The 14,614-nt window shown below is 46.2% G+C and overlaps 1 protein-coding gene across 2 annotated transcripts in view; it reads left to right on the forward strand.

The window, feature by feature from the left end:
* Positions 1 to 14,614, forward strand: part of LOC147470412 (uncharacterized) — an 82,399-nt gene that overhangs the window by 50,728 nt on the left and 17,057 nt on the right. The window contains exon 1 of one of the 2 annotated variants that reach the window (XM_086544774.1): positions 6,380 to 6,828. The exons of the other annotated variant lie outside the window; for it this stretch is intronic. Coding sequence (XP_086400900.1) covers positions 6,778 to 6,828 — 51 coding nt within the window. The 5' untranslated portion in view covers positions 6,380 to 6,777. Of the gene's footprint in view, positions 1 to 6,379; positions 6,829 to 14,614 lie in introns of those variants that run through there. 2 annotated transcript variants of the gene reach the window in all.

Raw genomic sequence — 14,614 nt, forward strand, 5'->3', positions numbered from 1 at the left:
TCTCTCTCTCACGAACGCACTTTCACTCCTTCTTTGACGCTCTCGCTTACTCTCACTCTTGGCCTTACCCATACCCATACCATTATCATTATTCCCAAACTCGCTCGACTTTCACGCAGTCTCTCTCACTCTCACTCACACGAACGCACTTTCACGCTTACTCTTACTCCTACTCTTACTCTTACTCTTACCCTTATCATTATTCACAAACTCGCTCACTCTCAATCTCTCCACCCATCCACCCACTCACCTACTTATTTCATTTCACTCTTGACAGTTGTTTTTTCTCCCTTGCATTCACACTAACAACCAATCACGTTCCGTAGTGAAGGATGGTGGTTCCTACGCACACACACACACACACACACACACACACTCTCTCTCTCTCTTTCTCTCCATCTCCATCTCCCTCCCCCCCCCTCTCTCTCTCTCTCCTCTCTCTCTCTCTCTCTCTCTCTCTCTCTCTCTCTCTCTCTCTCTCTCTCTCTCTCTCTCTCTCTCTCTCTCTCTCTCTCTCCCTCTCTCCCTCTCTCCATCTCCCTCCCCCCCCCCCCCCCCTCTCTCTCTCTCCTCTCTCCCTCTCTCTCTCTCTCTCTCTCTCTCTCTCTCTCTCTCTCTCTCTCTCTCTCTCTCTCTCTCTCTCTCTCACACACACACACACACACACATTATCTACCTATCTAGATAATAAATAATAAAAGAAGTAGGACTGTGAAAGAAAGAGAATGATATAGATTTACATAGTTACTAATTAATCTGATTATTCATTAATTTTCTCTTTATTATTGACTCAAGAACATGTGTTATCCAAAGTAAGGTTAGCGTTGGTTTTGTGAAGCTGGCATTGAATCCTGACAGTGTTATTAGCATCCAATGGATACGTTACATATGTATTGGCACATGTGTTACATCTGACAGGGCGGGTTATGCGTAGAAATAACAAATGGATGTTCATTGTTGGGAAGTAGAACATGTATATATATCATGTATGTACTTCTCAAATACACACATTCTGCTTATTGTGTGTGCGTGTTTATGTATGTTTATATGTATGCATGTATGTATAGATGAAGAGATGTATGGATGTATGTATATATGTATGCATGTATGTATAGATGAAGAGATGCATGGATGTATGTATATATGTATGCATGTATGTATGGATGAAGAGATGTATGTATATATGTATGCAAGTATGTTAGTCTGCATATAACAGTAACTTTCTCCGTGCGTCAGAATTGAAGTGTTGTGTTAGGACGGAATCTGAGTGTACACGCGAAGGGGGTAAAGGAGGGAGAGGATGCCAAGGAGAAGGGGGGGGAGGGCGTCTTTGGGAGCTCGAGGATAGGAGGGGAAGGGGAGGGGTGGGGTGGGGTCGGTGGTGGGGCTGGAGTGGGGAGGGGAGGGGATGGGGTCGGTGGTGGGGGTTGGGGTGGGGTCGGTGGTGGGGGTTGGGGTGGGGGTGGGAGGGGAGGTAGAGGTGGGGGTTGGGTGGGGGTGCACGGGGAGTTCCAAGGTCAGGCAGTCCCTCAACTTCCATCTCGGAAGATCGTCATAGCACCTCGATTTTATTCTTCTTCACGGCTACAAATGTCCCTTCCCTCTCTCTTTCTCTCTCCGATCTTTTCCTTTTTTTTCATCCTTCCGTCTCTCATTTCCCATGCCCTCCTTCTCTCTTCCCCTTTTTCCTTCCTGCCTTCTCTTCCTTTTCCCCCTTACGCATACACACGCACACGCACACACACCCTCCCTACAGCACTTCAATGAATAAAATTCGTCGCGTTTGAAGGGAGCGGGAAACCGTGACGTCACTACCACACACATTACGCCCCGCCCACTCGAGTTAAGTTGTCGAGTCTCCTCCCAGGGGTGCCAACTGTTCCGCCGTCCCCCGCCACCCTTCGCCACCGCCACCGACCAACAACCACCGAACAGACACACACACTCACTCGCATACATTCACTCACTCACACTCACACACACATACACACACGCACATGCACACACATATTCATACACACACAGCCTTGCTTGTATCCGGGTCCGTCTGTAGTCAGGGATAGAGACGGGGATAGGAAGGAGCCTATTTGTGAAACTCTCGTGAATTATCCTGTGGTTTAGTTTCTATAATAAAGGAAAGTGTAAATCACACGTAAGGAAGCGAGTTGTGTCTCTCTTTTTTTTACAAATCGGTGAAAAAAAGACTTAAATCCATGTGTAAAAGTTGATTTTCGGGGATATTTAACTAAGAGTAGCGTCTAAGCTCGTTAGAATTCAGACAAGGCGACCACTGAAATTATGCAAAACATATTTACTCTTTTCTCACGCACGCTGGATACTAATTATTACTTTTGTCGAGTTACCTCATTAGCAGACATGCAAACAAAACAATATTATTTATTACGTATCAATTACCAATAAAATATAGCCAAGCTATTGTGATTTATCATATTAAAAGTTTTTTTTTTATTTATTCAATAAAGACTTCATTCAAAGTCGTGGTCTCTGTACTATTCAACACTGTGATTTGGTCAGGCGGCGAACCGTGAATTACAGTGACGCATCCTGTCATTTGGCACCTGTGTTAGGCTACGCTCTCTCTCTCTCTCTCTCTCTCTCTCTCTCTCTCTCTCTCTCTCTCTCTCTCTCTCTCTCTCTCTCTCTCTCTCTCTCTCTCTCTCTCTCTCTCTCTCTCTCTCTCTCTCTCTCTCTCTCTCTCTCTCTCTCTTCTCACTCTCACTATCTCTCACTCTCCCTCTTCCTCCCTCCCTCCCCCCTATCTCTCTCTCACGAACGCACTTTCACTCCTTCTTTGACGCTCTCGCTTACTCTCACTCTTGCCCTTACCCATACCCATACCATTATCATTATTCCCAAACTCGCTCGACTTTCACGCAGTCTCTCACTCTCACTCTCACTCTCACTCTCACACTTTCACGCCTACTCTTACTCCTACTCTTATCATTATTCACAAACTCGCTCACTCTCAATCTCTCCACCCACCCACCCACTCACCTACTTATTTCATTTCACTCTTGACAGTTGTTTTTTCTCCCTTGCATTCACACTAACAACCAATCACGTTCCGTAGTGAAGGATGGTGGTTCCTACGCACACACACACACACACACACACACACACACACACACACACACACACACACACACACACACACACACACACACACACACACACACACATACACACACATACACACACACACACACACACACATACACACATATACACAAGCACGCACGCGCACGCGCACGCGCACGCACACACAAACAAACACACCAATGCACGCCCGTACCATGGAAGGTCACATGTTAAACCTAGGTTCTGTTTATAAACAAATAAACCTTTGACCTGACGCCTCATGCTCCAATCTCAGGGTATTTGTTTCCGAACAATGTTTATGTCTGTTTGTCTTAATACCTCACCTGCATTTGGGATTATTTTTATTGTTGGCTATAGGTTGATATATAGTACATGCTGGATTTACCGTACAATAAGGCTTTGTGTGTGTGTGTGAGAGAGAGAGAGAGGAGAGAGGAGAGGGAGGGAGGGGGGAGAGAGACAAACAGACAGGCAGACAGACAGAGATGAAATGATAGAAAGATAAAAAAAAGAAAATGAAAGAGATTAAACGAATCCTAATCTAACGCACACTTTCTTAACCAACCTCTACATCTCCCATATCCCCCTCTCTCAGTACAGAACACACACACACCCATTGAAACTCCGTGTAACACTGCCCTTTCCATCCATATCCTCCCCCGTGGAACCAGTGGAACAAAAGCACCTTGGCCGGGCAGCCGAAGAAGGAACACCTGATGAGTGGGTTGCATGCTTGCTTGCTTGCATTCCTCTCCCGGTCGCCAGTACTGTTGTGTTTGCTTTGGCGAGGGAGGGGGGGATATGAAGTAGGGAGGGAGGAGGATATGGGGGGAGAGGGGTAGGGGGAGGAGAGGGAGGGAGGGAAGGGGGAGGGGGAAGAGGGATGGTGGAGGGGGAGGGAGGGGAGGGGAAGAAGAGGGAGAGGGAGGGGAGGGGAGGGGGAAAAGGGATGGTGGAGTGAGTGAGTGAGAGAGAGAGAGAGAGAGAGAGAGAGAGAGAGAGAGAGAGAGAGAGAGAGAGAGAGAGAGAGAGAGAGAGAAGGGCAGATAAATGGGGGAGAGAGAGAGGGAGAGAGTGAAGAGGGGAGGAGGAGGAGGAATGGAGGCAGGCTGAGGGAGGATGTGAAGGATGGTAGGATGGAGGGAGGGCCTGCAAATGTAGAGGAAGGGAGGGGGTGGCATTGGGATAGGTTAGGTTAGGTTAGGAGGGGCAGCTGTTGATGTCCTTTGGTTTGTTATAATCTTTCCACGTGTTTCTTGGCGTCAGGTGTATCGTATCTCTTTCTTAGGCGGTTATTAATGGTCTTGGTGGAGATTTTATTTATTTTCCCATTTCCTCTTATTTGCTCTTTCTCTCGCTCGCTTGTTTGCTTGCTCTTGCTATCTCTGTCTCTCCCTCCCTCTCTCCCTCTTCTTCCTCTTCTTCCTCTTACTTTCTCCATCTCTCCCCATTCTCTTTTCTTCCTTATCCCATCCCCACCCTCCCCCTTCTTCCTCTCCCTCTCCTTCTCCTTCCTCCTCCCTCCCTCCTCTCCCCTCCCCTTCCCTCCTTCCTCCCTCCCTCCTCTCCCCTTCCCTCCTTCCTCCCTCTCCCTCCCCCTTCTCACCCTCCTCTCTCTCCCTTCCCCCCCTCCTTCCTCCCTCCCCCTTCCCCCCCTCCTCCCCCCCATTAAAGGGTTAACCTTCGCCCTCCCCAGCGAGCTACAAACACCAGGAAGTGTGACGTAACATTAGGCTCGCCACCGCGCGTCCAGGAAGCCAAGTTAGGATAAGCTTCTGTTGCAGCATTGAATATATGGGAGAGAAAGAGAGAGGGAGAGGGGGAGAAGGAGAGAGAGAGGGGGAGAAGGAGAAGGAGAGGGGGAGGGGGAGGGGGGAGAGAGAGGGAGAGGGAGGGGGAGGGAGAGGGAGAGAGAGGGGGGGGGGGAGAGGGGGAGGGAGAATGAGGGAGGGGGAGGGGGAAGGAGAGAGGGGGAGAGGGAGAGAGAGAGGGAGAAGGAGAGAGAGAGAGAGGGAGAGGGAGGCAGAGAGAGGGAGAGAGAGAGAGAGAGAGAGAGAGGAAAAATAAATTGAGATAAAATGTAATAAAAGACAAGAAAATGGGGAGGGGAGGGTAAGAAAGGGGAAGAGAGAGAAATAAAATGGAAATGAAACATGTATAGTAAGTTGAAAATCGTGCACACACACACACACACACACACACACACACACACACACACACACACACACACACACACACACACACACACACACACACACACACACACACACACATCGCTTTCACAGGCTGGTTTCATTATGATCAAGGTTTAGTATTTTTTTTATTATCTTGGCAACTTAAAATGTTAAGTGTAGTTTAGCAGATCTCTCTCTCTCTCTCTCTCTCTCTCTCTCTCTCTCTCTCTCTCTCTCTCTCTCTCTCTCTCTCTCTCTCTCTCTCTCTCTCTCTCTCTCTCTCTGTCATCGTCTACATATTTCAATGGTTATATTCATTTGGTGTTAAAATATAAGGTAGCATTAGAAGTTTCCAAAATGTAATGGAATTTTTTTATAGGTTCAATAGCAGTGCTGTTTAATTACTCAATTTACCGTACACACTCAACCCACCCCGACAAACACATTCACGCACGCACATGGTCATTTTCAGTTGCCATGCATTTTATCGTATTGAATGATAATTTATTTTGATGCAATCACTTAATGATTATTATATGGCAAAACTTATTATAGTGAATATAAATATTTATATTTATATTTATATTTATATTTATATTTATACATATATATATATATATATATATACATATACATATATATACATATATATATATATATATATATATATATATATATATATATATATATATATATAGGGAGAGAAAGAGGATACTAAATATTCATGATGAGATACATACCACCTTTTACAATAAATACCTAAACTGTACACTATACCCATATCTCTATCTCTCTCTCTCTATATATATATCTATAGGTATATATTTCTCTATATAAATCCATATTTATTTTGCTTCTGTGCAAGCTTCTGCAAGAGCAGAAATATTGGAGCTGAACCATGGCCGGCCTCCCGCCCCGTCCGTCGCGCAACTGCACATGTTTCCTAAGAGGCGCACAAAAGGACACTATTAATCGCAAATACCGGTAGTCCCGCGCATCACGTGGGTGCGGGTTGGTAGCCCTGCTCGCGCCAGCCAATCAGCGCGGCGGGGCGGGGCTCCTTGGCGTGTGGTTTGTGTGTATATGTCAAGAGCGACTTTGCCAGCGAAACACTTAGTGGGACAACAGGCGCCGAGCTGTATACACACGAAAGCACGGTCGTTTGCGTCAGAATTTAAGTCCTTGTACAGTGAAAAATAATGTTAGATTCTGGCCTGTATAAGGTACGTCAGTGATTGGGTCTATACGCCTGAGGGAATACAGTCTACAGCTTGTTGTTTTTAACTACCAAGAGAGAGAGAGAGAGACTTCGACGACTAAATTTTTTTTTGAAGGAGTGCATTTTTGTATAACAGAGCCGACTTGCACGTGTTGTGATATTATCTCATAAGTGTGAAGATCAGTGGCTAAATAGTGTGTGTGTGTTACGTTGCGAATACACCTTCAGAAACCCCCTACAGTGGTAACTTGCACAGTCTTCGTGATGTCTCCTGGTATAGCACAAGATCCGGGCCTACTCGAACTACATGCCGACGTAAGATTACCAAACTTGTTTTTGACTCTTCTTTGACTTATCTTTTCTGTGTTTTATTCTGTCTGATTTCATGTGTAGATCGGTGGGTGCTTTCTCCTTCCCTTGGGTAGATGTGTAACTCTGTCTGTGTACGCGAGTGGTTTCATATTTCCATTTGTTATATCTGTATGGGAGTTTGGGTGTGTGTGTGTGTGTGTGTTTCACTTTTCTCGAGGGTTTCACTTTCTTTAACCCAATTCATGTGCGAGAGCTGCTTTTACTCCTACTAACCTGCATCGACCTGTGACCCTTTTATCAACACACCGTAAGGACTTTCCCTGCACATCTACCTACGTGTGTTTACTATATTTTTTGTGTGGCGACTTAATGCAACTTTGAAATCCAACCCCCAAGACATGTGGCTGTGCCTCCTGTGTGCCTCAAGGCGGTGTCCTGATGCCCTCAAATATTAGACTCTGACTCGTTCAATTTTCTGTAACTTTTTTTTTTTTTTAACTTATATTTTAAACTCTGTGACACATTTGTCTTCATTTTTTTGGGGTGTATTTGTTACTTTTGTGACTTTATTTTTTTTGTAAGTTCTTTTCATTACCTTGTCTATTTAGGCTGTTAAGTGTTGATATATGTTTAATTCTGTGTTAAGACCCATAATAATGATGGTTGAACCTATTACGTTACGGATTGCCGTTCTTTGTGATTTGGAAACCGTGAGAGAGCAAAGCGGTCGTGACTTAAAATGTAAATATATATCCAAGGATGAGTAAGCTCTGCAGTTCAAATCGATGCGATGAGCCATTCGAATTTACGTCACGTGTTTAGTCTGCAGTTGGAATGAGCGAATGTTTATTTACTTCGTGATTCTGTTTTGTTACCGGATACCTTTTTTTGTTGATTTGAAGAAAATAATAACAATTTTGGTATGAACTCTGCTTAGCTAAAGACTTTGGCGTGGAATAACATATTGTAGCTGTTTTGTATTGTCGAATCTGAATTCATCTATAGGATCAGCTCGTTTCGTGCTGATGAAGTCTTGTTTTGGTGGTGCCAGTGGTCCGAGAGTCTGGCGTGAGATGTTGCTGACTTGAAATACATGTTGCAAATGAGATTGAATGATAGAAAATGAAAAGACGTGATTGTTTATTTTGTATTACGTGAGTTCTGATATCACACTTTACTTCGTCTGTGAAACGCTGGGATTGTCTGTAAGTTTTCATTCTAGTTCAGAGTGGCTGGCGACTGACTGGTGTCTGTGCTGGTGGAGGGAGGGTGGTGTGTGTGTGTGTGTGTTTGCGAGGCTGGCGATGATGACACGGGACTTTCTTTTGCATTGGCGTGCACTTTTCCCCCTCAGGCTTGCGATACTGATCTCTGTTCTGGAGGTAAATATGTGATCAAGGATGCTAAGCGAGAGGATACATTCTATCCCCCCCCCCCTTTGAGTTATTGTCCGGAAGTGCCAGCCAGCCAGTCAGCCAGGCCTTCGCCTCGCAACGAAACAGAGGAAGAGAGGGACGGAAGAGGAAGATCTGGAAAATGCTTAAATGGAACAGGGTAGAGAATTCACCAGCAACTTTTTCTGAGCTTGGCCGCTCGCTCTCGCCAAAGAGAAACGTTGCATCCAGTCCACCACCTCCTCCCTCATATCATCTCTTCTTGCTCTCTCTCTCTCTCTCTCTCTCTCTCTCTCTCTCTCTCTCTCTCTCTCTCTCTCTCTCTCTCTCTCTCTCTCTCTCTCTCTCTCTCTCTCTCTCTCTCTCTCTTTTCTTTCTTTTTCTTTCTTTCTCTCCCTCTCTCCCTCCTCCCTCCCCCCAACCAACCTCCCATGCCAGGCTCTTGCCCCTGTCCCCTCCTCTTCCTCCTCCTCCTCCTCCTCCTCCTCCTCCTCCTCCTCCTCCTCCTCCTCCTCCTCCTCCTCCTCCTCCTCCTGACACGGGTGCCCACACCATCACTTTCTCGTCTCGTGGCACCGAAGCCCTCTTTCGGATGCTGCTCGGGAGAGAAGACACGGATCTCCTCCGCGCCCAGATGCCCAGATGCGACACAGATGATGAAGCTGTGGAGTTGTTTGTGCGTCGGGAATGACGTGCTGAGTGTTGATGTCGCTGGCGAGATTGGTAATCAGGGATAATGCTGATTTGTCGCTGAGTCGAGACCTTTCTATCGTAGGGGCCTAAATGTAAAACGCTGACTGACACTTCTTTTGGGCTGGATAGAGATGGTTGCTAAGTCATTATTTATCATCTCATGTCATTTCACGTTGTGGAACTGCCTTCCTTCACTAGTAGCTTTGCATGTCAGCGAGATAACCAAGAGGAAACTATTGGACTTAATAGATAAACCACTGCGGCGAATTCCTATTTTTATAATGTCTTATAATGGCTTGGCTCTTTTGGTTTTGAACAAGTAGCCCTGAATTACTACCCCAGGGGGGATTGAGCATGTGTGTGTGTGTGTCCCAGGGACGAGCAGGTGTTCTCTCTCTCTAGCCTTGTGTTGTGTTCGCCTGCTCTAGGTGCTCTATCATGTTTGTAAATCATCTCCATTGGCATGAGCTACAGGTTGTGCTAAACGATCCAACAACAGCAGTTTCAGTGAATTGTTAAATAGTGGGAGATGAGGCAGTTTGATCATTGAATATGTGGAAGTACTTGGTTAAATTGTTTCGTTATTAGACATATATATCTATATACATATATTTACATGTATACATATATTTACATATATATATATGTATATAAATATTATATACATATATATATATTTATTTAATCATTTATATTTTTATAAACAGAGAAAGAGGGATTTTTTATGTACATATAAGGATTTTTATATTTATATGTATATTTATACATGTGTACATATATATATATACATATATAAATATATACATGTATACATATACACATGTATATATTTATATGAATAGGTATATGTTCATGTTTATGTTTAGACATACATTTATATTCATATGCCCATACATTCACTAGTGAATACATACAACTATGAATATATATCTGTATACATAAGCACAGCTTGTATACATATGAATATGAGAATACAAACCCACATGCATATGTATATACATACACAGTGTGTGTAAGTATGTATGTATATGTATATGACGTACACATAAACGCACAGTTAAAGTTACATAAGTTGTCAAAAGGATGTTTGTCTGTTGATGGATACGTCGAGATGAGCTCAGCACGTTAGGACGAGCGAGGCGAGGGTGTTTGATCATGTGCAAAAGTAGGCTTGCAACTTTGCATTATCTAAGCTGATAGTCAGATGATAAAGTGGCATATAGTATTGATGGAAAGCCAACATAACAAGTCATTTATATTAGAGGAATGTGACTAAACAGAGACAAGGTTTATTTAAATAAAAGCATTTTGTTTATGTCATTGTCAGTGGTATTATATTATTCACTCAAAGGAATTGGTATTTATATTCTAACATTAATTTCCCAATCTTATCAATAAGTCAGCGTAGTGACATTTCATATTTGATCGAGATAGACGGGAGCTCCTTTCCAAAATCTTCCATTCTTTCGTATTCCATCCAGGGAGAAGAGGAAGGATGTAGGTGATAGGGGGTGGGGGTGGGGGGGTGGACGAGGCCGTAGTAGGTAATGAGGGAGGAGGAGGGAGGGAGGGAGGGAGGGCTCACTCTCACTCTCACGTGGTTGGGCCTGGTGCTCTCACTCTCACCCACTCTCACTCGCCATAGGAACCAGGTGCCGCCTTACCCCCCCCTCCCTCCTACTCCTACTCCTACTCCTCCTCCTCCTCCTCCTCCTCCTCCTCCTCCTCCTCCTCCTCCTCCTCCTCCTCCTCCTCCTCCTCTTCTTCCTGTGAATATATATGTTTCTCTCTTAGACAACTATGAGAAGTGGCGCTTCTACTTCGCCTGCCATCATCGCCTCTTGCTTGCCTCAGGTAGACCAAGCAAGCAAGCAAGCAAGCATGCGAGCTGGCGAGAGCAGACAGGGCGGCGGTTACGAGGAGACAGACTCTAGGCTTCCGTTGCTGATAAGGCGACGAGTTTCCTGGCCTGTCGTTTTCGGGCGCCTTGCCTGGCTGGCTGGCTGGCTGGTGGCTGTAGCTGGCAGTGCTGTGGCATGAGGGGGGGAGGGGGGGGGGAGACAAGTGTGGTGGTGGAAGGGAGACGGGACGGTGGTGCCCCGGGGCTTTCATGTTCTTCCATTTGCGTTATTTTTTTTTTTTGTTTCCGTTGTTTGTATACTTTTAGTATGTTTTGTTTTTGTGTATTTTGTTTTCTCTCTCGTGTGTGTATGTGTGTTTGCATTTGCCTTTGCATTTATTATCTTGTTTGAAAAGAGGCTCTCGGGCTGAGCAAAATAAGTATAAAATCAGGACTACAATTATTTTCAAATTCTATGTCACTTCCTTCTGGACTTCTCGCTGGAGTCCCTTTGGGGACCGGGACGCGCGTCTGAAAATTCACCCTGTAGCGTGTGTATGTATGGTGAAGTATGGTGTCGAGGGCAGACACGGCTGAGGAAGTAGAATAATAGTGCGGCCGACATGAAGGTGATGAGAGGGGCAGGGGCAGGGGTGGGGAAGGGGGGTAAGGGGGAGGGAGGACGAAGAGATTTCTAACGCTCGCAGGAGTGTTTTTGTCATGCGCTGGGACCTGGTGCAGATAGCTTTACCAGCCTGCTTCATCCACCCCCCCACTCTCTCTCCCTTCCTCTCTTTCTCTCCTCTCCTCTCTCTTCCCTCTTCTCTCCTTAGTATCTTTCACTCCCTCTCGCTCTTTCCCCCCGCCCTCCATCCCTCTATAGTCTTTCTCGCTCCCCTTACGCCTCCCCCCCCTCTTTTCATGCCACCTCCTGAACTGAACTTGGATTTGTTCCATGCCCTTCTTTCTGCCCCCTTGGCCTGCCCAGTGTGCCCTTGTATGATATTGTCCTTTACCCTCCTCGTCCCCATAGGTGTACCCTCTGTACCCTCGCATCCCACTCTCTCCTCTCATTCTCTCTCTCTCTCTCTCTCTCTCTCTCTCTCTCTCTCTATATATATATATATATATATATATATATACATATATATATATTTATTTATTTATTTATTTGTACAAGCTGGTTCTTGTACTAATACATTTCTACACGTGTGTAGCGTACACATACTATAGGCCGTCGGAGGGTTTGATACGATGTCGCCGCTGACCTCATCCATATGTGCTGCGAGACGACCCCAAGTTTCACCCGAGATCCGGGTGTTAGGGACGGGAGGAGAGGAGAGACCCGCGTCGAGAGAAGGCGAAGAAAGAAAGGTGCTCTTAGCGGGGGAGGAGGGGAGGGGATGGGGAGGGGGGATGAAGATGGGAAGGAAGGGGGTGTAGAGTTGTAGGATGTCTATCGTCCACAAGCGAGGGAAGGATGAGGGAGGGAGGGAAGGAGGGAGGGAGGAAGGCATGCGAGGGACAGAAGTTAGGATTCAAAGGCAGGTAGTTGTGTCGTAATCTCTCTGTGGAGCGGGAGGAGAAAGATTAGAGTGGAGGGGGGAGGAGTGGATAAGGGAAGAAATTAAAGAGGGAGGGAAGGAGGGAAAGAAAGGCCATGGAGGTTGGGGGGGGGGCTATTGTAGGTGGGGGCGATAGAGGACTCCGTTTCCCTTCCTAAGATAGAAAAAAAAGGAATCAGTGATCTGAGAATCGTCTCCTTATATGTTTGAACGTATGTTTAGGTTCACGTTTGTGTTTTATTTTGGATGATTGTTTATTACTACTTGGTATTACTGATAGGTATCCTGCATGCATTGAAATATAACGGGAAGGTTTATTCGCGAGCGGAGACTTGTGAGATAAGGTCGGAAGGCTGGAGGAGGGCAAGCAAGCAAGCAAGCAAGCAAGCAAGCACGGAGGTAGGCAGGCAGGCAAGGGAGGGGGGGGTTATCTCCGCCCCTCCCCTCCCCTCCCTTCCCTCTTCCTGGCGTTGAGCCCCCAGTGTACAAGGACGCCTCAGTAAGGACTGCCCAGACTGACTCAGGGGAACCTCAGGGAAGGGAGGTAAAAAGGACGGATTTTACTCTTTCCCTTATTCTCTTTCTCTCTCTCTCTCTCTCTCGTTCCAGCCTTTTCCGCGTTTCCTTAACCCCTCCCCCCCTCGCTACCACTTTCTCTACCCCCTCCCCTCCCCTCCCCTCCCTTCCCTCTCCTGCTTGTTCTCAGTCTTGAATTTTGAATTCTTTCTCCCAAGAGGGTCGTGTCGCCATCTTCCTTCCTCAAGGTCGGAATAATATCCCTGAGGACGTTCGGGGTAGAGGAGGAGGAGGACAAGAAGATAAAGAAGAAGTATTAGTAGTAGTAGGTGGAGAAGGATGGGGATGGGGATGGGGATAGGAAGAAAAGGCAATGTAATGGAAAAGAAAAGAAAAGGGAAATGGAAAACGGAGTTATAAGGAAGATAAGAGAGAGAGAGACAAAATAGATGGAGGAGGCGTCGGCGGCAGGCCGGCGTGATACAAAACCTGCCGAGTTTTATATCTTGTTATTAAACTCCCCCCCCCTCCCCCCCACACACACACTCACACTTCCACTCCATGATGACCACACAGTTGCCAGGTCAGTTGAAGACCTCTCTCAGTCTCCTGTGCACAGTTGCCAAGTCCTGCACACCCTCCCCTTCCCCTGCCCCTTCCCCCAACCCTCTCTTTCTCCCTCTCTCTTTCGCTCATTCCTTCGCAGAGCGAGCTTTCTCCCCGCGCGGTGGTTCCCCAAGGCGGATTCTTTGGCTCTCTCTCATATCCTATCCTTCTCTCCCTCCCTCCCTCTCTTCCATTCCCTTCCCCTCCCCCTCATCCCTTGAATACACAAGTGTAATCAAATACATCCATGGGTACTCACACACGCACGCACACACACACACACACACACACACACACACACACACACACACACACACACACACACACACACACAACCCCACACACACACACAACCCCACACACACACACAACCCCCCCCACACACACAACCCCCCCCACACACACAACCCCCCACACACACGCACATACACATACACACACGCACATACACATACACACACACAACCCCACACACACACACAACCCCACACACACACGCAACCCCACACACACACGCAACCCCCCCCCACACACACAACCCCCCCCCACACACACACGCACACACACACATATACATACACATACACATACACATACACATACACATACACTCAACACTCAACACACACACACCTAACCCAGTATATATTCATCAGCCTTTTTTCTCACTTTCTCTTCGCTCAGTCCCTCATTTCATTTACTCTCGCACTCCCCTCCCCATCCCCTCCCCTCCCCCCTACCTTAAAAATGCAGATTTCTCCCCATCTCGTATCCAGTATCGACCCTCGTGCGCACACGCTGCTGCTGGTGGCCTCTTAACGGGAGACTTTAACGCTGTTTTTATTTATTTTATTATTATTATTATTATTATTATTATTATTATTATTATTGTTACTTTTATTTATCTCGTCTGTTTTTCAGTATTTTTTGTAACTTTTATTTCTTGCTCTCTGTCTCTATCTTTCACTCTTGCTCTTCGCTTTCTTTTCCTTCTCTCTCTACTCTTCTCCCGTACCCCCTTCCCCCTTCTGTCCTCTCCCCTCATTTCCCTACCCCTCCCCATACATCATTTACTGTAATTCTTAGTTGTGCGTATGTATGTATGTTTGTGGTGGGAAGGGTAGGGGTAGGGTAGGGAGGTGGGGGTGGGGGCATTGGTATTGCATGACTCACCG

The sequence above is a fragment of the Penaeus japonicus genome, unplaced genomic scaffold (genome assembly GCF_977035675.1).
Source record: "Penaeus japonicus unplaced genomic scaffold, GWHDUDI00000001_assembly GWHDUDI00000015, whole genome shotgun sequence".
In the NCBI taxonomy this organism is placed as follows: Eukaryota; Metazoa; Arthropoda; class Malacostraca; order Decapoda; family Penaeidae; genus Penaeus; species Penaeus japonicus.